This window comes from Spinacia oleracea, chromosome 6 (genome assembly GCF_020520425.1).
Source record: "Spinacia oleracea cultivar Varoflay chromosome 6, BTI_SOV_V1, whole genome shotgun sequence".
Classification (NCBI taxonomy): Eukaryota; Viridiplantae; Streptophyta; class Magnoliopsida; order Caryophyllales; family Amaranthaceae; genus Spinacia; species Spinacia oleracea.
The window spans coordinates 125,173,293-125,195,545 of record NC_079492.1 but is presented as its reverse complement, the minus strand read 5'-3'; the positions used below and the strand labels follow the sequence as shown (position 1 = coordinate 125,195,545).

The window sequence follows — 22,253 nt, the reverse complement described above, 5'->3', positions numbered from 1 at the left end:
TCTTCCTTTGTTTGGTTTATTCTGAGATTTTTTTGTTGTTGTTACACGAGTCACATTTTTAAGAAGTCTAATTGCAACAAAGTGTAAGACTCACACAACTAGTACTCCGTGTTTGGTTGGAGTATAGGGTAAAAAAACTAAAAATTGATAGGAGTGCTTGATTGTCACAAGATGGTTTTTATTAGCGATTCGTTGATAGCGGTTTTTATTAGTTAGTTTTAGTACTTCGTATTTGGTTGTCTAATGTTCTGATTATTCGATTATTGTATTAGTTGTTTGTGTAAAAATTAAAAGGTATTTTTTAAATGTCCCATCAATATAATTGAACAATATTAGTAAAGGATAGTAACTTGATCAACTTTAACATAAATGAGTCATTTTCTCTCCACAATTCAAACCCCTCGCACAAAAAAGTTTAGACAAAATTGGCCACAATAGCACCAGATGTGCCCAATGTGCCTTTGAAGTAATTTACGATCTCCGACGTCATTTATGTTACTATGTGCACCCTCGTGTGCCCTTTATCATAGTTGGTGACGTTGAATGCTCTCGCGTTAGGTCGTGCTGTTGAGTGTACCTTTGCCATATTAAGTGATATTGTGCGATTTTGTCAATAGCTAAGTACTCATTATTAGTTTTTCAAAAACAGTGTTTTTGACTTCGAACTTATCTCAATCAAACACTCTAATAGTCTAATTGCAAGTTTTCCCTAATTAAACCTCTAATTTGTTACAAACCTTTCAAAATCAAACAAGCACTAAAATGTTGAAGGGTAATTTTGTCACACTAGCCAAGTTGGGTTATTAACTTATTATGTTTATGTGAGGTTGGTTTTTGTAACGGAAGAGATGCAGTCTTTGAAGAATAACAATAAATATATTAGTCTATTTGGGAATTGGGACAATTAATTGGGGTTGATAAGTTAATTTGAATGTTTAACATAAGCTAAAAGTTACAAATCGCAAGAATTGGTTGTCCGTCGGTTTTTAGGACAAATAGGTGTCTCCAAACTCAATGGACCATATACCGTACCATTGAAAATTCTTCGCAAAGCTTTGGATTTTGTGAATGGTCCATTATTCAAGGCTTTAAGCTTACCAAATCGGCTAGATAAATGGCCACCACCACCTGCCACGCTAATCCACGGGATCGATTAACCCGTACAAGTTACATAATCGATAGTCTTGGACGTATTTAAGTCGATTAAATACATTTAAGACATATTTGGTTGAACAATATTATATTTGTGGTGGGTAACGAAAATATAAAAGTGAATGTTCGGTTTTAGTGGCCCGAGTAATCGTAATTGTTATTTGTGGTAACGAATTCCACCTAATTTATGCCGCTCACAACCGAGCGGTAGAAAATATTATATGGCTTCTAGTTGTCTTTCTCTCATCTTCACCCCACTCACCCAAGATTCAACATACAATTTCCTGCAATGATAATATGATTGCAGTATTTATTTTCCGTAAGAAAATAAAAAATGTTTTATACTTCATGCGAGTGATTCCATTTCACTAACTTAACCAAATGAACTTAAACAACAACAAAAATAATTACTTTTGGCTTTAAATTACGTTTCCATCCCATTTCATTTTCGTTGTTCATACCAAACGCCCCTTGGCTAATTAGAAACAACGTTTATCCCGAGTTGAATAGAAATGACGTTGGTGGAAGAAAACCAAGTTCCACTTAAAGGCACAGAAATTTGGGGGAAGAATTTAGGAATTAGGAGTGATATCGACGCTCCATCCTTTTCGTTGACTAATCAATTAACGACGCTAATACTATTCAACTGGCGCTTTCAAATTGACCATTCTCTTAATTTTAATTTAACCAACTTACAAGTGTTGTAGTCTTGCTTGCATTATCATGGGCTGTTACTTACCAATTTGGCAATCTACCTCCACCGCTTGAAAATTGCCTTACTCCACTTCTAGCGCACTATCTAACGTCCAAGGAATCATGAATTTCACTACTTAATCGTATACTCTCAATTACTACTTTTTAAGTAGTGACTCTTAGGGGTGTTTTTTTCAATTTATAAGGCTTGAACTTATCTGTACTTATATTATCTGAACGTATAGGAACTTATATGAACTTATATGACTTTATTTACTTATATGGCTTTATTTAACTTATAGGACCTTTTATGAACTTATACGACCTTATTGGACTTTATTGACCTTATTGGACCTTATATGACTTTATAGGACCTTATAAGATCTTATTAAACCTTATTAGACTTTATTTAAAGTAAATTAGATTATTCATAAACTTTTAACCATTAGAATGTTGAAAATAATTATCCAAAATTTATACTATGGTGATTGAAGCAATCAATATATTGATAAGATATATAAGTGTCATTATTATTAAGAAAAAAAATATGTTACCTCTAAATATTTAAAAACGTTGTGATTACTATTACGTACATGTTTTTTGTTACAATCTCACCAAAAGATATCAATTGATTTGTGAAGTACACGTAATATGTAAAAGTAAGTTTTTTCCTTAAAGTTATATTATATTGATAATGATTAATAATAACATATTCATTAATACTTACAAATAATTGATAATTATTAACTTCGATTAGTGATCATAAAGAATTTTAATATAATAACATAAATATGATGTATTTAATATAACAACGTAAATAATCATAATATTACATATTTTATTTAAGAACTTATAGAAACTTATTTTTCCTCCGTTTATTTTTACTCGCAACGTTTGTCATTTTCGCACATGCCAATGCACAACTTTAATTATTAATATATTTAAATCTCTTTATTTACAAATTATAAAAATTTGATATTTTGAAAATACACATTGAGATAAATCTAACAAGATACCACAACACTATATTTTATCTTACATATAAATCACAAACAACAGTCAAAGTAGAAGATGTGAATAGTGTTAAAAGTCCAAACGTTGCGAGTATTAAAAATCGGAGGAAGTACGATATTATTGGAACTTGTAGGACCTTATTGGACCTTATTGTAACTTATAGGACATTATTGAAACTTATAAGAACTTCTTATTGGAACTTATAGGAATTTATTGGAACTTATCTGAACTTATCTGAATTTATAGAACCTGAAAATAAGGTCCTATTAGTTAAAGAGAACAAGACCTTAATGAGAATAATCTTATCAAGTGACGGCGTCTGAGGATGAGGATCTATCGTTGTTTCTTCTTCTTATTCTTAAGTGTATGGCCTACAAATACTAAAACAAAAATCCATACGAAGTACTTCATATTCTTTTAATTTATGATCATTCTCCTTACCTTGTAAGAAAAGTAACTGACTTATATGCCTGTTGAGAAGACGTTGAATATAATGTAACTTATTTTACCAAGTGTATCTTATCGACATATTTGACTTACGATGATCAATCAATTGGTATTAAATGTTCAATAGACTAGAATGAGAGAAGAGTTTGACCACAAATCAAACTATGACATTAACTCATTCATCTAAATTACTATGTAAACAAAATAATAAAATAAAAATAAAAAAAGCAACTGTAAGAATCACACAAATGTTTTGAATCATAGGTATACAATACTTCGTACTTCGTGTGAGAAGGGGGGAGAAATGGAGAATCCTTTTTGTAAGGGGTGAGAATCGAACCCCTACCACAGAGGTGAAAGGAGAGTCTTACAAGTTACAACCACTAGGCCAACCTTGATCCTCATCCAAATTCGTACTACATTATGATATATGGATAAGTTTTGTGACTTTTGTCATGTTTATTTTATAATACTTATATGTTTTGACTCATTTTATCAGGACTCTATATGTATAAAGCTCAAAATACTTGTTGGGATGACACTTAGTTATTAAGTTCGAAAAAGTACGTAGTACACAATTGGAATAACATGTTCATTTTGTTTGGATCCACATCTGATAGAAAATGTATAAAGAAGCAAGATCTGTCACCTTTAGTTAATTAGTTAGTTGAGACGAAAGTCACAAAATTACTCCAATGTTTATAGCCTTGAAATGATTAAATTTCCATGATTTTGGGGTTGGAAGACAAAATGCATGTCAATTATTAGCTAATGCTTTATTATCATTAGCACAACCTAACAAACTGCCGGATGGTACATCACTATTTTAATTATTACTAATTTTCTAATTAAGCTAGAGAGCTATAGATTGTGTCGGCATCTTGTCATCTCAATTGAAATAAGATTAACAAAATCTAATTAGGTTAAGACTTAAGCACATGATTAACATATATTTCGGATGAAAGTTTGGTCAAAAAGGTGTTGTTAAATTTGTTAATTAAAGGAAACATTCCAGTAATCACAATTAACAAATGTTATAAGTTAACATTGTTTGATAAATACGACTATCTTTTTAGAGGTTAACCGTAAACGTGATTACATGACCCACTACTCAAAACGTGATGTAGAGTTTCAAACTCAAGGAAGAGGAAAATAAATTGTATATATGGACCTAAATGGTAAACTTTAGGTGGCTAGGCCAATTTATAATACTACTTGCATAACGGTTTATGAAACTCAAGCGTATTAATTAGGGCTGTCAAATTGGGTCACGAGTCTGTTACGTGTCGTGTATAATTGGGTAACGTTTTATGTGAGATCATTGTGCTCATGCGGATTGAATGTGTAATTTTTTTTTTTTGGTCACTTCGAATTTTATCGGATGTCTGTTAGATCGGAATATTTCTTTACAGCTACATATAATTTGATAGGGATTCATTGAGGGTGATTGAAATTTATTAGCGCTAATTGATTTTTATTAAACTTATTGGAGCGTATAGGACCCGATTTTAACTTCCTGATCGAACTTATATATTGGATATGAAACTTATATTTTCTATTTTTTAGGGGTGTAAATGAGCCGACACTTTTAAAACAACTCGGGCTCGGACTCAGATGAACCTCTTTTATGTTTGATTATTTAAAAAATGAGCTTGAACATGAGCATAGACGCCCTCTTTCATTTAAGTTTGTGAACAACTCCTTTATTATAAGTTCATGAACAAGCTTGCCTATTTATATTCATGAACAAAATCATTATTTTAGAAAATATATACTCCTTAATCACTGTATAATCACCAATTTTGCATATATACAATTTTGTATTATAGATAAAATCATATTTACTTTTAAACTCCCGGAAAATGAAGTGTAGGGAAAAAATAACATATTTGACTTTCGAGATTTTCAAATGTTAAAAACTCAAAACTAGTTAATGTAAAAAGTTCGCTAATTAACTCAGATAGATTAAAAAATGAGTCGTTCACGAATGATGAAAACAAAATTTCCTTAACAAACTGAGCTTAAACATATCTGAACTCAAACTAAAACTCGCCTAAATTAAGCGAACATGATTTGAAATAGGGTAGTACTCACCGAACTCGTCTCGTTTACACCCTATTATTTTCATAAGCGAACTTCTTAGTTTTGACCGTTCGTGTCCTCCTTATAAATTACCTATACTATCCATGCTTGCTACTCCGTACACAATCTATACGAATTATGACATGATCAAAAAATTATAACACACACCAATATTCCAATCACGGAATATTTTCTCCTTGTAGACCAATCTTGATCCTTTAAATGAGCTTTTCTATCACTCTCTAAGATCATGTGCATTTTTGTAACTAATGGTATTCCATGTTATGACCTCCACCAACTTGTGTTGGTAAAGTAAATGAAGGGAAAATGTATCTTGAAAGCTACAAGTTTAACGTGTCAAGCAAAGCTACAATATGCAATTGGAGAGCTCTTAGGGGTTAGAGGAGCTAGAGCTAGTGCCGAGTCGGGCCGAGAAGTAGAGTCAAGCTACACGCTATCTGATTGGGCTTTTAAGCCCAAAATAGGTTTGTATAGGCCAAAGTCGCAAATTTTTGGCTATACCCGGGTACAGCTAAAGCTGGCTGTACCCCCATCCAAAACGATGTCGTTTTGTATTGTTTAAAATGAACATTAATATACTGGTATAAAAATGAACATTTACTATTATGGAAATGAACATTTATTTATTTATTTGGAATGAACATTTACTATTTTGGAAATGAACATTTATTTATTTATTTGGAAATAAACTACAAAAATAAACATTTACTATTTCGGAAATGAATATTTATTTATTTATTTGGAATGAACATTTACTATTTTGGAAATGAACATTTATTTATTTATTTGGAAATAAACAATATAGGCGCTTGTAAAAACATAAAAGACCAATGAAGTGAACAATTTCATTATGAACATTAACCATATATTTATTGTGAACAAACAAATAAACAAGAAAGAACAAATAATTCAACAAAAAAGAACAAACAATATAAAAAAGAACATAAAATTCCAGAAAAAAGAACAACCAATACAATAATTATGAACAATTTTATGATGATATTTTAAAGCCAACATGAAAGAACAAACAATACAACAATAAGTTTGACGAATGAATTTAAAAAACAACAAGAAAGAACAAACAATACAACAAGAAAGAACAAACAATACAAAAAGAAAGAATAAAAGATTAATGAAGAGCTTAATTATGAACATTAACCATATGATTATTATAAACAAACAAATAAACAAGAAAGAACATAAAATATAAAAAAGAACATAAAATTCCAGAAGAAAGAAAAAAAAATACAAGAATTATGAAAATTTGATGATGAATTTAAAAAACAACATGAAAGAACAAACAATACAACAAGAAAGAACAAACAGTATAACAAGAAAGAACAAACAGTACAATAAGAATGAACAAACAGTCGACAAGAATGAACAAACAATATGAGCGCGTCGTTTTTGGGGTATAGCCAGAGCTGGCTGTACCCGAATACAGCAGTTAGCAATTGGGCCAAAGTTGCGCTGGGTCCAATTGTTAATGAGTATGATAGAATTGAATATCATCAAAGTAATATAAAATATTTGATTATTTTAACCAACTAAATTAATTAATACGAAGTACTATGTATTTAATATTTTTTTATTTTTGTGAAGCCACATTCACTCTAACATATCCGTAGTATTACATTCAATTTGGGAGCAGCCAAGCACGTATATTATTCGATTCCATACAATCTATCACACAAGTCCATAATGCCTTGAATTTTGTTATTTAGTCAACGAATCATATTCATCCATTTTTGACACAAAAATGAGCTTTCGTTTATAATGAATTATGCGATGACCATTAACGATGTAACATTCTTTAAGATTATCTCACATCTGAGGAAATCATATTATACTCCGTAACTAGCAATGAGCCAATGATCTTCAATAGTCAAAGATCCGAGACCGCAATCGCATAGTACAATGTAATTATTGGCTCTCCAAAACATTATATACTCTGCAAGAATCTCATTCTAAAACTGGGTTTGGGCTTAAATGTTAAAAAATTATCTATGTTAACTTTTTCGGTTCTTTTTAGTTATTGCACTTTAACATTGTAAGTTTACCAATGCATAGCTTTGAGACGGAAGTATGTTTGCAAGGTTAAACATGATTTGAGCTTGATGTTATCAGGTAATGGTTGGATATCAGGGCCTATATATAACATAAGCAACATATACTATAAGTTATGTGCAGGAGCAAATAGTATAATGGTGTAAATTGGTGTGGTGCATATTTTCTGTTCCTAAACACCAGTTTATTTTGTGGCTGGCTATGCTTGGGAGGTTACAAACAAGACAATGTCTACACCACCTCCAGGTTAGCGACTATGATGTACTATTTGTGATAGGGATTTCAACTGTGAATACAACAAGCAAATCATTCAAGAAGTTAAAGGTTGGTTGCATATTAATGTTGTAACTACTACCTTCTTTGTTCTTATACGATGGATAAACAAGAAAACTACAAAATCTCAATTTTGGAAGCATGTAGCTACTGTTGTAGTTACTGCCACTCTCTACGAGATTTGGTATGCTAGGAATGAAGCCTTATGGGAGTCTACATTGGTTAGTATGAACATGGTAGCTAAAAGGGTTAAAGGGATCGTGAGAGTCAGGATAAGAAGTATAATGAGTAAGAAGGTCGCTCATCATGACAACGATTGGTTTGCTTCTTTGTAATTTGAGTGTTTAGCTTTTGTTCTATTTTAGTTGATTTTAGTTATGCCTGTTGACTTTTTGTTCTTTTGAGGCTTGAGGTTGGAGGAGTCCTTTCTAGAAGGTTTCTCTTCCTCAAGTTCTCTGTGTTGCTTGTATGTGTGTTGCTTGTATGTGTTTGTGCTTGTTCGATTCTAATTAATTTTCATACTTACCAAAAACAAACTTTGAGACGGATTCAAAAATTATACTAAAGTGAGGACGTGAGGCCACTATTTAAAAATTAATGAAGAATTTACTAAATATAAGTATTTTAAATGAAAATTAATGAAAAATTTAGAAACTATGAAAATGTAACCAAATTTACACTGTGTTTGGGAACTCTAGTTTAATGAGGAAAAATATGTAAAATTGTGGAAATATGAGAATTCCTTAATTTTAGCTTGTTTGGTAATTTAAATGGAAAAGTGAGGAAAATGAAATGTATGAAAATCTGTGAAAATCAACTAGTTACATTTTGCCTGTTTTATTTTCCACACTTTTCCCTCAAAAGTGATGGAAAAACTGTGGAAATATGAGGAAAACAAAATTAAAGAAGTGAAATACTGAAATATATGAGATATTTCAATTTTTCTTGTTTTCCATAATAATTAGCCTAACAAATTAAAATTTGTAATTTCTACATATTTCTTCAGATGTTCTTTTCTACAGATCAGATTTCCATAGTTTTACTTTTCCTCACATTTCCAAATTTACTTGGTTCCCAAACACAGTGTTAAGCATTTTTTTTCTCCAACTACCTCTCATACATAGAGTAAACGGAATCAACAAACGTAGTACGAGTATACAACTCAATTCAATCCTACAAATTTAGTAACTTAAATTAGATGATCAATCTCATTAGGAGGGAATATGAAAGATTAGAAAATTTTAACTCCAAAAGATTTCCTTTGACCTTGAAAGTATGAGGCAATCATTTGATACATTGTACGAGTATTTTTTAGAAGGCAAGATAAAATTCCCTATTGGGTCGAAACCCTGTACGGGTCAATCCAGTCCGACATAGGGGGATTGACTTTAAAGAAATATGTATAACACGAGGACTTGTCAGGAGATCATACATCGCATAATATTTGTACATGCAAATTAGTAAATCGGATAAAACTGACACTCCAACCAATTCGTCATCGTTTTTAATTTTTGCTTTATGTTTGTTTTCTTAGTCCTCTTGTCAAAAAAAAATTTGAATTGACACTCCGTTTAATTACCTAATTTGAATTCCCTATCTACAAAGCTACAACCAATAATGTTACATGACCCCATATTGACCGAACAAAAATAGTTCCTAGATTTCCGACGAACTTGGTATCTTGCCTCGAACAAACTCGACCACTTGACAAGACCTATTAATTACCGTGTCTAATTTCTATCCTGTATCAATTTATTTCATTAAAAGCATTCTCGACTGGCAAAATACACCCTATTTAAATTAATCTCAATTGACTCAAAACTGAATGCGGACTTGTCTCAACCGGTTGACAAGAGTACAATACCTATTAATTACCTTGAGTAATTTCTACCCCCTATCAATTTAATTAAAAACTGTTTTGATTGGCAAAAATCAAAATACATCCCATTGAATACTGTAAACCTCAATTGACTCAAAACTGAATTGAATTACTCGAATACGACGATACAACTCAAATCAACTTAACCTGGATGACTCGATAGTCGGTAGTCAACCCTAGTACGAAAGTTAAGATTTAAGAGCTTTTAAAGCATAACTTTTCCAAACAATATATATCAGTGACCCAAATTAATTTTTTTTGTGTTAGCACCCGGTTCACCTGTAGGGCTAATTCGAATTCGGGGCAAATTCTGAATGAATAGGTTCCAATCCCCTCCCAATTGTTATTGCGGGGGATCGAACACGGGTTAAAGAGTTAATCTCCTATCACCCTATATATGATTTTAAAAAAGACCTTACTTAGACTTGTGAGGTGAAGTCTCTTCTTTGATAACAAATGTCGTGTAGACGCATAGTCCATAGTTGGTATTTAACAATTAACATTGGTTTCTTTATATGCATGCCCCACCAAGAACGGCAGAGTGCTAAAACTTGTGAAGCTATATATGTCCCCCCACTTCAATCATGTGATTCTCATTTAATCCCCTTTGCTAAAGACCACCGCTCCTTATTCAAATCATTCACAACTTCAAAATCTTACAACAATCTCTTTTAAAACCATGTCCCTTTCTTCATCCATTTTCTTACCACATTTCTTCTTACTTCAACTCCTAGCTATACTAGCTAGGCCTCCCAACTATAAACTCCCTCATGAAAGACCTCTCTTTCTTCTTCCGTAAGAGCTTGATGGGTTCGAAAATGGGCCGAGGCTTTCGCAACGGTTGCAACGACGACAACTCCACCTCAACTCTCAACCAATCAAAACAACCCTCCTCTTCGTCGGCGGCGGCGACAGCCCCAATATCATCCCAAGAACGACGACGACCGTCCTCTTGTTCGACAACCTACATGGAAAATGACCAAAATAACCTCAACGTGCCCGCTAGGAAAAGCGTAACCTTAGAAGAAATGATTCTTCAACTCGAATTAGAGGAGGAAATGGCAAGGAAGGAGAAAGCAGGGTATTACAAGTACAAAGAAGAAATGAACTTCCCACGTAGGATGTCGTGTGTGAACAACTCCGATATCTTACGATCAGCAAGGAATGCGTTGAATCAGTACCCTCGATTCTCCCTTGATGGGAGGGATGCCATGTATAGGTCTTCCTTCCGTAAAAGTAACGCCGCCGGGCCACGTGTTATTGACGGGGTTAAACTAGGGAGGATATTGCATTTGCCGGGGAGTGTAGGTGGGGAAAATGTTATATGGTGTAAGCCAGGGGTTGTGGCTACGTTAATGGGGTTAGAGGCTATGCCTTTGCCTGTTAGTAGTCTTTACAAAACTAAGAATAATATTAATAGAGACAATAGTAATAGGGATAATAGTAAGAAAGTTTTGTGTAATGCTATTAGGAATCAGAATTTGAAAAGGAGGGAGAAAAACGAACGACAACAAATGAGGCAAGTTAGGAATTCCGACGTCAGTTGTGACGAAATTAAGAGATTAGGCCGTGGTAGTGGTCATAGTCATGGTCGTGGTCGTGATCGTGATCGTGGTGGTAGTCATGGTTCTTCTTCAAATGGGTATTGTGTCATGAACCCTGTTGCTGTGGAGCCTGTATGTGGGTTAGGGAGACCGTTATCATGGCCAGCTCCTTACACTTACAGTTAGATTTTAACATTACTTATTGTAATCTTGTAAACTCATGTTAGATTTTAAAATTAATTTTGGTAAACAATTTCATTGGAAATAAATATCAAACGACACGTACTACATCGTTTCACAAAAAAATGACAAATTAACGGGTGAGAACCAGGTTATTCAATATATAATTAAAGTTAATATACGTAATGCTCTGTAGTTCATTTCAAGTCATATGGACTCCTATAGGTGATGAATGATTTAATATAGTTTTATATTGGTTCAAGTTTAGTTGAGTTTGGCCATATTAATCAGGATTATGATCAAATAATGAACATTAGTCAAATTAATTTTCCAATTGCTTCAATTCAAATGGGGTCATTTTTAGTTAAGGTTAATTTAAAACAAGTACAAGTAAAATTCAAATTTGGATCGGATATATAGTTCAAATCTGAAAATCAAATACTATGTACATGTGAAATTTATTAAATCTATTATCATGCATTCAATTCAAGTTGGGTCATTTTTAATTAAGGTTAATTTAAAACAAGTACAAGTCAAATTCGAATTTGGATAAGATATATAGTTCAGATTTGAAAATCAAATACTATGTACATGTGAATTTTATTAAATCTATTACACCGTATCATGCATGGCGTATATACGTATACGAAAGTATAGAACAACCTAGTCAATCATTGACTTGCATCTTCATATGCAAGAGGGCAATCTCCAACACGTATCATGCATGGCGTGATATAACATCTACCGATAATATGTTATGAGACTCGTGACAACCTTGTTATATACTACACGTAATAGCGTGGTATGTCAAACAAACAACGTAGTATGATAAACGATAACATAATACAATGCTTAAATTTCTTTGTTTCGCTAGCTATGTCAAACAAGCAACTAGCATAAACGTACGATAACATAATAACATAGTATCATCGTATGATGCTTAAATTTCTCGTTTCTGAAATCGAAAGACATAACAACCAACAATTGATCCTCAGACACTCATCATCTTCGATCTGATTAATATAATTAATCCACTAATTAAACAACGTAAAATTAATTTAATTAGCTGCTTAATAAGTTCCCTATATATTTTTTTTCTCGACGAAAGAAATCTATGGATTGGCACCCAAATAGTGTTGCAGTCCAGTAGAAGCAAGCTTATTAACAAGAGCAAGAGCAAGAGCATTACTAGTAATATAACTAGCATTCTGAACCTTATCACACAAACTAGTAATTTCCTTATTTTTCCGACCGCCCTCGAAACCGTTAATACAAGTATCTTGATTAGTTAAAGCAGCACTTAACCATGTTAAAACATCGTTCATTTGCTCATTAAACCCACCATTATTATTAAGCCTTTTTAACACTCCAAGTGATTTATGAAGATTGTTTAGCGCATCTTGAATGCACTCCACACAATCAGCCAGAGCAGCCCTGTTTCGTGTTCCTCGCATATGACCACCACTCGTCATAGTGTTAACGTATTGTGACACAGACTTGACCTCCGATAAGGTCACCGACACCCCGGCTCGTGCCCAACGGCTAGGACTCCTTTTCGCGTTGTTTGAGTAGGAGGATAAGGACTTGACACAGAGGTCTTGGTATCTTGTCACACTACATGCTTCATTAACATACGAGTAATTCTCACCATGAACAACAACATTATGTAATAATGTTGAAATTAACAAGGCGAGGAATAATGCGAGTATTGTCATTTCACTTATTACTAAACTTGTGACACATAAATGTATAAGGCTAATTTAAGAGTTTTGGCTTAAATGGTTTAGTTTTAAAGGGCAAAAGATTGGTGCATGTGAGGAAGATGAATGTACATGTGAGTGGTTGAAGCGGAGATCTCATGAACTTTTTAAAGGAGTTATGGTAGGTGTATGTGCATCAATGCAATTTCTGCCACCAATTAAGTATATGACACTTGTATTAATGTAAGCCGTAAATTATATGACTATGTTTGGTAAATAGAGGTTTGAGGGGTTTTTTTTAGAGGTTTGGACCACTTATACAGGTCTGTCTAGTAAAAATCTTATAAAAACTTTAAAAGTGGTGTTTAATTAAAAAGAGGATCGCAAAGATGATTGATCTCAAACCTCTCATTTTGAAAAAGCTCATTTCACCAACTTTTTCCTTAGAAGATTGTTAATTTCAAATTAATTTTTGTCTATAATTAATTTCCTTACCTACAAAATTAAATAAATGCTATAAGGCAAAGGTCCATAAATGTCATTTTACACAACAAAATACTTTGTGGTTACTCATTTTTAGCAAACCTCTATAAGTTACCGAACAAATTTATACAAACAACTAGTCAAATTCATAGTCAAATACGTTAAACAAAAGATAATAATCTAACTGCTAATTCAAATAGTAAACAACTCAATTTAAACTATAGGTGCCAAATAAGGCGTATATACGTATACGAAATATATGAAAGTCGAATATCCGTATCAGAGAAGTGGTAGCATAATCTATACCTAGTATTTAAAAAGCAAAACCATAGATGTTTAGATGACATGTGGTATAAGCACATATTCTTGTTCCCTCTAGGGTTTTTCTCTTGGGAGGGTTTTTGCCGCTCTAGTTTCCATACTAGCCTATTCTTCTTTACTCGGAGCTTTTGTTGAATTTTTGGTTCGATTATGGCGGACGAAGACTGGGATCACTTACCCTTGCAGGAGGAAGCGGAGGTTTTTTGGGAGGAGGAAGGGGATGAAGAGGAGGAAGCAAAGATCAGTCTTGGCGTGGTGGGGAAGCTTTGGACGGAGAGGAACGTAAATGCGAATGCTTTGATAGGCACTATGAAACGAATTTGGAACCCTAAACACGGATTAGAGGCAAACTGTATAGAGAAAAATCTTTTTTTCTTTCAATTCCACCATTGGAGGGATAAGGCTTTCGTTATGGAGTCCCAACCATGGCACTTTGACCATCATGCCCTAATTCTTTCAGATATCACAGGCACGGTTCGCCCCTCTGAACTGCCTCTGCACCAAGTGCCTTTCTGGGTTAGGGTTTACGATTTGCCTTTACGGGGTAGGAACAACGAGAACAATGCTAGGGCTCTTGGAGAGATATTGGGTACGTATGTTAGAATGGACAAGTCAGATGTTATTGGCATCAACAAGTCATTGAGAATAAGAGTCTTGATTGACGCACGGAAAGAGCTGCCTTGGTCTGTAAAACTGAAACTGAGAGGCGGGCAGGTCCAAGAACTCCCAGTCAAATTGGAGAGATTACCAGTTTTCTGTTACGTGTGCGGGAAGTTGGGGCATGGTGACAAAGATTGTGATGCTAACATGGGAGAAGCTGAGGTGGAGCGACGTTTCAACGAGACTCTTCGAGCATCTCCATGGAAAGTCAATAAAGGGGAAAAGATGACGACGGATAAGGCGACCTCGTGTGCTAGGCCCTTGTTTGTCACTAAGAAAAAGCATGGTCCTAGTGCACAACCGATAAAGAACATTTCAGAGGTTATGGCAAAGCTGCAGGATGTGTCACTATCCTTGATTCCCTCGAAGGCCATGCAAACTACGGTAGAGGAGAAAGGTTCGACGAACTTTGAAAGCAACCAGCCAGTGATTAACCCCCTCATACTCGCTGATGGGTCTGTGAGGTACGTGGTGGATGGTAGAGAGGTTTCAGAAAGAGCTAGACAACCGACCCTTCACTCAACGAGAGAGGTGGATCAAATTCCAAGAGAAGTGGAATTAACACACGGAGTGCCCGTAGTTTTCTCTGCAGGTGTGGGGAGTGCCCCGAAGAAGGGTAGGGGATGGAAGAGGATGGCCCGAGATAGTCATACTCCCAGTGGGAGTGAGGTAGTGCAGGTGGAGCAGAAGCGCAATAGGGAGATAGAGGCTATGGTTATCGATCAGTATGACGGCATTGATGGGAAACGAAGCAAAGTAGAGTTCCCCTCAACCACCAGTACTGAAGTTGAGGCGGAGGTTGGCAGTGGTCAACCCCGCCAAGATCAATGAGTTACCTATTTTGGAACTGTCGGGGGATCGGCAACCCCTGGACTGTTCGTCAACTCCGTCGTTGGAGTAGTTCGTATGCCGCGGATATGATTTTCTTGTCGGAGACCATGATAAGTAAGCAAGATGTTGAAGCTTTGCGCAGTAGGTTGGGTTTTTCTAATTGCTTCGGTGTTTCGAGTAGGGGAAAAGATGGGGGTCTAGCCCTATTCTGAAAATCTGATAGGGTCTGTTTCTCGCTGACCTCGTACTCTCAACATCATATCTGTGGAGAGGTGAAAGAGGGGACAAGAAGTTGGAGATTTGTGGGTGTGTACGGATGGCCAGACGGGGCAAGCAAGTATAAAACTTGGAACCTACTTCGCTATTTGTGTGAGGATGCTGATGTACCAATAATGCTAGGTGGAGATTTCAATGAGATCTTGGGCTACGAGGAGAAAGAGGGTGGGGTAGACACTGACCGAAGGGAGATAAGAAAATTTCGGGAAGCAGTAGATGAATGTGGTCTTCGGGAGATGAGCTTTGAGGGCACTTGGTACACATGGGAACGGGGTTTAACTCCAGAAACACGTGTACGTGAGCGACTTGATCGAGTGCTGGCGTCTCCATCCTGGTACTCGTTGTTTCCTGGTGTTGGTGTTGAACCCTTAATGCGTTACAAATCAGACCATGCTGCTTTATTAGTAAGGGCAAAAACGGCTGGAAAACAGAAAAGAAAGAAGAAGGGGAAGGGGTACAAATTTGAAACTAGCTGGCTGCTTGACGAAGAGTGTGAACAAGTGGTCAAGGAGGCATGGAACAGGGCGGTGGGCGAGTCAGTAGAGAGGAAGCTAGCTGCTGTAGCTAGTAGTTTGGTAGGCTGGAGTGGGACGAGGTTCGAAGGCCTTGGTAAGAAAATCAGTGACACAGAGAAGGCACTCCATGCGGTCCAACAGTTGCCTGTAACATCGGATACTTGTGAGGAAAAGCACTATCCTTGAGAAAACCCTTGACGACCTCCATGCAAAACACGAAGCTTATTGGTACTTGCGATCCCGAGCTTTGGAGGTTAAAGACGGGGACAAAAATACTAAGTACTTTCATCACAAAGCTTCTCAAAGGAGGCAACGCAACAACATTTCTGGACTCACGGATAAGGACGGTGTGTGGCAGGATGATGAGGTCAGAGTAGAGGAGATTGTGGTGGATTACTATAAAGAGCTCTTTAGCTCTTCGAGCCCATCAGCAGAAAATCTCAATGAGGTGTTACAGCATGTGCCAAACACCATTTCGGCGGAAAATAATGCGGAATTACTCAAACCGTACACCAAGGAGGAAGTTCACGAAGCTCTCCAATAGATGCATCCATGTAAGGCCCCGGGGCCAGACGGTATGCATGCCATTTTCTATCAACGGTTTTGGCATATCATTGGTGATGACGTTTTTATGTACGTGAGTAATATACTGCATGGTGGCTCCTTCCCTGGAACCGTTAACAAAACTAATGTGGCTTTGATTCCTAAAGTTAAGTTTCCAAAAACGATCTCTGAATTTAGGCCGATTAGTCTTTGTAACGTTCTGTATAAATTGGCTTCCAAAGTTATTTTTCTCAGATTAAAATCTATTCTTCCGAGTATTGTTACAGAAAATCAAAGTGCCTTTGTGCCAGGAAGATTGATTACAGATAATGCTCTCATAGCTCTGGAACTGTTTCATACCATGAAGAAGAGGTGCAAGGGACGGAAAGGCTACATAGCGATGAAGCTAGATATGAGCAAAGCCTATGACCGTGTAGAATGGGGCTTCTTACGGAAGTTAATGCTTACTATGGGCTTTGACGGTAGGTGGGTAAATTTGGTAATGGATTGTGTGACGTCGGTGTCGTACTCCTTTATAATTAATGGTGGAGTCTGTGGGTCGGTTGCTCCATCAAGAGGCCTCCGCCAAGGAGACCCTCTATCACCCTTCCTGTTTATTTTAGTGGCAGACGCCTTCTCCCGTATGTTGCAAACGAGGGTGCAGGAGAGGAAGTTACATGGCGTTAAGGCCAGCCGGCACGGCCCCGAAATATCACATCTCCTCTTTGCCGATGATAGCCTTCTCTTTACAAGGGCTAACCGACAGGAATGCTCATTGATAGTTGATATACTCAACCAGTACGAAGCAGCATCTGGACAGAAAATTAATTTTGAAAAGTCGGAAGTTTCATTTAGTAGAGGGGTATAAGGTCAGACCGCAAGGAGGAGTTGTTGGGTCTCTTAAATATGCCGGAGGTTGAGAGACATGTAAAGTATCTGGGGATACCTACAATAGCAGGAAGATCGAAAAATGCGGTTTTTGGTGCCCTACTTGATAGAATATGGAAAAAACTCCAAGGGTGGAAGGAGAAGCTCTTATCAAGAGCCGGGAAGGAGATCCTACTGAAATCAGTTATACAAGCCATTCCTACATACCTTATGGGGGTGTATAAGCTCCCGGTTTCGGTAATCAATGACATTCACGCAGCTATGGCTCGCTTCTTTTGGGGCTCGGAGGCGGGGAAAAGGAAGGTACACTGGCGGAGTTGGGCTGGAATGTGCGAACCAAAGTGTGCTGGGGGAATGGGTTTTAAAGACCTATTGGTGTTCAATGATGCTCTACTTGGCAAGCAAGCTTGGAGGCTAGTGAATGGTGATGACACGTTGTTAGGCAAGGTGATGAAAGCCAAATACTACCCACACACGTCTTTTCTCGAGGCCTCCCTAGGTTATGGGTGTAGTTATTCGTGGAAAAGTGTGTGGAGTGCAAAAGCCTTGGTAAAGGAGGGGGTTATATGGCGTGTTGGTAATGGAGTAAAGGTGAATATCTGGTCAGAGCCGTGGGTAGAAGACGAGGAGGGCAGGTTCATAACTTCTACACCAAAGGATGGCATTGCCTTGGTAAGCGACTTAATTGACCACGAAGCTGAAGCTTGGAACAATGAGCTGATTGAGGAGTCGTTCAATGATCGTGATAGGAGATGCATACTCGCATTACCCCTCAGTTGGAGAAGCCCAAACGATGTCCTCACATGGGCATATTCGAAGGACGGTAATTATTCTGTCAAAACAACATATCTACTTGGCAAGGGACTGAACCTAGAAGCAGTTCACCAGGCATGGGCTGTGATTTGGGGGTTGGAGGTCTCTCCGAAAGTCCGACATTTTTTATGGCGCATTAGTACGGGCACACTGCGTGTCCGCGAGCTACTGCACAGGAGGCACCTCATAGACGATCCGAAATGTCCTTGGTGTGGTTTGGAAGCGGAAAGCATAGACCATGTTATTTTTTACTGTGTGCGGGTTAGAGGGCTGTGGGCAAATAGTGGGTGTGAGAGACTCACTCAATGGAGAAGCACGACTACTTGGTGCGATTTTCTAGCAAATTGGGTGGGTTGTGATGCGAAGATACAGCAGCGAGCAGCTTGCTTGGCATGGATAATATGGAATGAACGCAACAGCTATGTTTTTGAAAAGAAATCAGCTCCTGATAATGTGCTCATTGCCCGTATGCAACGTCAGGTGGTGGAACAAGGTGAGTATTGTTTACGCATCTACAAGAGACCAAGCCAAGCTGTCACCAAAATCCCAAACAAATGGGTCGCCCCTCCTCCTGGAGTGATAAAGATTAATATGGATGCTTGCCTTGTTGTAGACGGTTGGGTCGGCATGGGTGTAGTAGCTAGAGATTCGTACGGCAAGGTCTTGTTTGCTTCGTGCAGAAGAGTCAGAGCGTATTGGCCGGTGGAAATCGCCGAAGCAAAAGCAATTGCAAACGCAATTAAATTGGGCCGCAAGTATGGTTTTACACGGGTCATATTGGAGTCGGATTGTCAATTCTTGATTACTCGTCTGTCGAAGGGTGCCATTTTCTTTTCCGATCTTGATTCAGATTTGGAAGATATAATGTCTTTTAGCACTTATTTTACCTCTATTATTTGGTCACATGTTAGAAGGGATGGCAACTTTGTCGCTCATCACCTTGCGAGGCTAGTTCCTTTTGGTATTGAACAGATTTGGGAGAATCATTGTCCTCCTGAAATCTCTCCGTATGTACTCATGGACACTTTGTCCCTTGATTAATGAACTAGCTCGTCTTTTCCCTCAAAAAAAAAAAGATGACATGTGGTATCCCCTTTTTTCATTCATCCTTTGATATGTGGCATTCCTTTTTTTCATCCATCATTTATTTTTTCAATTGTTTCTCATGTTTATATTTCACAACTCTAGCACCTCTTTCACTTCATCTTCTCCATTCAATTTTAATTCATATAACATATTCAATCTTTTCCACTTCATCTCTTTCTTTAACACTATTATTAATTCATCTATAATTTAATTTTATATATTCTTTTAACATTCAAATTTCTCACCTGTATTAAATTTTGTATTTCTACTCAAATACAAGCCCTCCAAAAATTAGAATTTTAAAAGACAGTTCAATAACCACAAATTGCCCGTTCTTGGAACGGGCTCAAGAGCTAGTTTACATAATACCTACCCCTCAGTTCTTTTTAATTGTCTCATATTTCTTGTAGGAATTTCCCCTTCAATTTGCCTCATAACTAAAACATACAGAGTAGCTTTTTCCACTTACATTTTCTCTATATCTCTCCTTGTGATCACACTTTTTCAGCTTATGTGCACAATTTACATCCAAAATGAAACATAATCTACAGAACGATAAAATAGGGGCGGAGGAAATATTCATTCATCAATACCTAGTATTTAAAAAGGATAATTACATATGATTAGTTGACACGTGTCACCTTACCATATATGATTAGTTGACACGTATCACCTTACCATATATGATTAGTTGACACATGTCACCCTCATATATCTTTCATCCATAAAAAAAAAATCAATTTCTCATTTTGTTGTTTGTAATACGAAATATTTTACAGCTTCAACACCTATTTCATTTCATCTTCCTCATTAAACATCAATTCATAATTTAATTCATATTCATTCAATTGCTTCCACTCGGTCACTCCATCTCCCTCTGTAACACTCAAATTAATTCACCATCTAATTTTTTTTTTCAACTTTCACTTCTATATGAATCATCTATTCCCACTAAAAACGCAAGCCCTCGATAAAATTAGCACTTTAAAAGACGGCTTAACAACCACTATATAATTATCCGTTCATTGAACGGGATTAAAAGCTAGTTAAACTTAAAAATTATTACAGTGATGAAATAATGTGGATGTGTACTATTGTACTGCAGTCTTTAAGATATGGGATGGATCGATCAGAGACAGTAAATGGTGCTGCGAAAGTGCAAAGTAAATTCAGCATTTTCAACCCAAGGTAATGTTGTTGGGGTGAACCGGTGAATAATTGAATCTTGGGTTATTATTCGAAAATACCCGCACAACATGGTAATAGTGGAGCGTGGGATACATGATGTTATCCTACTGTAAGGCTTTAGCCACTAGGCCCACTCCTAGCCTTGGTTATTTGGCGTGTCAATAATGGGTCGGGTTAAAAAGGATTGTCTTATGACGGGCCAAAGGCAAGACGGGTGATGAATCTAATGATGATCATTGATCACAGGTCAATAGCAAGACAACATTAAGGGGGTTGTTATTAAATGGGTAAGGGAAAAGGAACAATCTATTACAGCACATCATATTAAAATAGACAACTTCAAGTGTTATATGAGACCAGCCACACCATCAACTTGATGGTGTGATATGTTCACACTTATAAATAAACCCAACGCGTTTAAAGGCATAAAATAAAGTAAGATCGGCATAGAAAATAAAGTAACATCAGTATAGAAAATAAAGTAACATCAACATAGAAAATAAAGTAACATCAGTGTATACAAAGAAACTCTAACATATAGAAAAAAAAAGTAACATCAGTATAGAAAATAAAGTAACATCAACATAGAAAATAAAGTAACATCAGTATATACAAAGAAACTCTAACATATAGAAAATAAAGTAACATCAGTATAGAAAGTAAAGTAACATCAGCATAGAAAATAAAGTAACATCAGCATAGAAAATAAAGTAACATCGGTATATACAAAGAAACTCTAACATGAAAGTGAAGAAAACGCAATAAAACAAAAAAAAGTAACCGCGAATACAAAGTATAACATCAGCATAGAAATTCAAGTAACACCAATTTATACAAGGAACCTCTAATATGAAATTGAAGAAAATGCAATAACTAAAAGTAACATCAGCATAAAAGGTCAAGTAACACCTGCATATTCAAGGAACCTCGAACATGAAATTCAAGAAAATGTAGTAAACACAAGAAAATAACAGCGAATACAACGTACAAGTAACATCATCATAGAAAGTCAAGTAACACTAGTCTATACAAGGAACCTTTTACATGAAACTGCAATAAAACAAAAAAAAGTAACCGCGAATACAAGGTATAAGTAACATCAGCATAGTAATTCAAATAACACTAGTTTATACAAGGAACCTCTAACATGAAATTGAAGAAAATGCAATAACTAAAAGTAACATCAACATAAAAGATCAAGTAACACCAGTCTATACAAGGAACCTCGAACATGAAATTCAAGAAAATGTAGTAAACACAAGAAAATAACAGCGAATACAACGTACAAGTAACATCATCATAGAAAGTCAAGTAACACTAGTCTATACAAGGAAACTTTTTCATGAAACTGCAATAAAATAAGAAAAATAACGACGAATACAATGTATAAGTAACACCAGCATAGAGTATCAAGTAACACTCGTCTATACAAGCAACCTCTAACATAAAATTCAAGAAACTGCAGTAAAACAAAAAAAGTAACGGCGAATACAATGTATAACTAACATCAGCATAGAAATCAAGTAACACTCTTCTATAACTTTCTCCATATTAGTTGCGCGCGTCACACATGAGACGCACTGAATAAACAATAGGA

General features: G+C 36.0%; 3 protein-coding genes across 3 annotated transcripts; 2 read left to right on the top strand and 1 right to left on the bottom strand.

Annotated features, from left to right (window-relative positions):
• Positions 1-10,229: 10,229 nt before the first annotated feature.
• Positions 10,230-11,505, top strand: LOC110796016 (uncharacterized). The gene has a single exon (XM_022001047.2). The coding sequence runs from the start codon at positions 10,399-10,401 to the stop codon at positions 11,356-11,358; it is 960 nt and encodes a 319-aa protein (XP_021856739.1). The 5' UTR covers positions 10,230-10,398; the 3' UTR covers positions 11,359-11,505.
• Positions 11,506-12,260: 755 nt separating this feature from the next.
• On the bottom strand, positions 12,261-13,173 carry LOC110796017 (pectinesterase inhibitor 6). The gene has a single exon (XM_022001049.2). It carries the CDS (start codon positions 13,065-13,067, stop codon positions 12,465-12,467), a length of 603 nt encoding a protein of 200 aa, XP_021856741.1. The 5' UTR covers positions 13,068-13,173; the 3' UTR covers positions 12,261-12,464.
• A 2,686-nt stretch (positions 13,174-15,859) lies between these two features.
• On the top strand, positions 15,860-16,682 carry LOC130463575 (uncharacterized). Its single transcript, XM_056832744.1, has 2 exons — positions 15,860-16,218; positions 16,313-16,682. Exons 1-2 carry the CDS (start codon positions 15,860-15,862, stop codon positions 16,680-16,682), a joined length of 729 nt encoding a protein of 242 aa, XP_056688722.1.
• The last annotated feature ends 5,571 nt before the right edge of the window (positions 16,683-22,253 follow it).

What these genes read in the sequence shown, in the direction of transcription:
- LOC110796016 (XM_022001047.2), top strand. Translation starts at nt 10,399, where the DNA reads ATGAAAGACCTCTCTTTCTTCTTCCGTAAGAGCTTGATGGGTTCGAAA.
- LOC110796017 (XM_022001049.2), bottom strand. Translation starts at nt 13,067, where the DNA reads ATGACAATACTCGCATTATTCCTCGCCTTGTTAATTTCAACATTATTA.
- LOC130463575 (XM_056832744.1), top strand. Translation starts at nt 15,860, where the DNA reads ATGAGCTTTGAGGGCACTTGGTACACATGGGAACGGGGTTTAACTCCA. An exon ending in GTAGGCTGGAGTGGGACGAG is followed by an intron (nt 16,219 to 16,312) that starts GTTCGAAGGCCT and finishes TGTGAGGAAAAG; the next exon opens with CACTATCCTTGAGAAAACCC.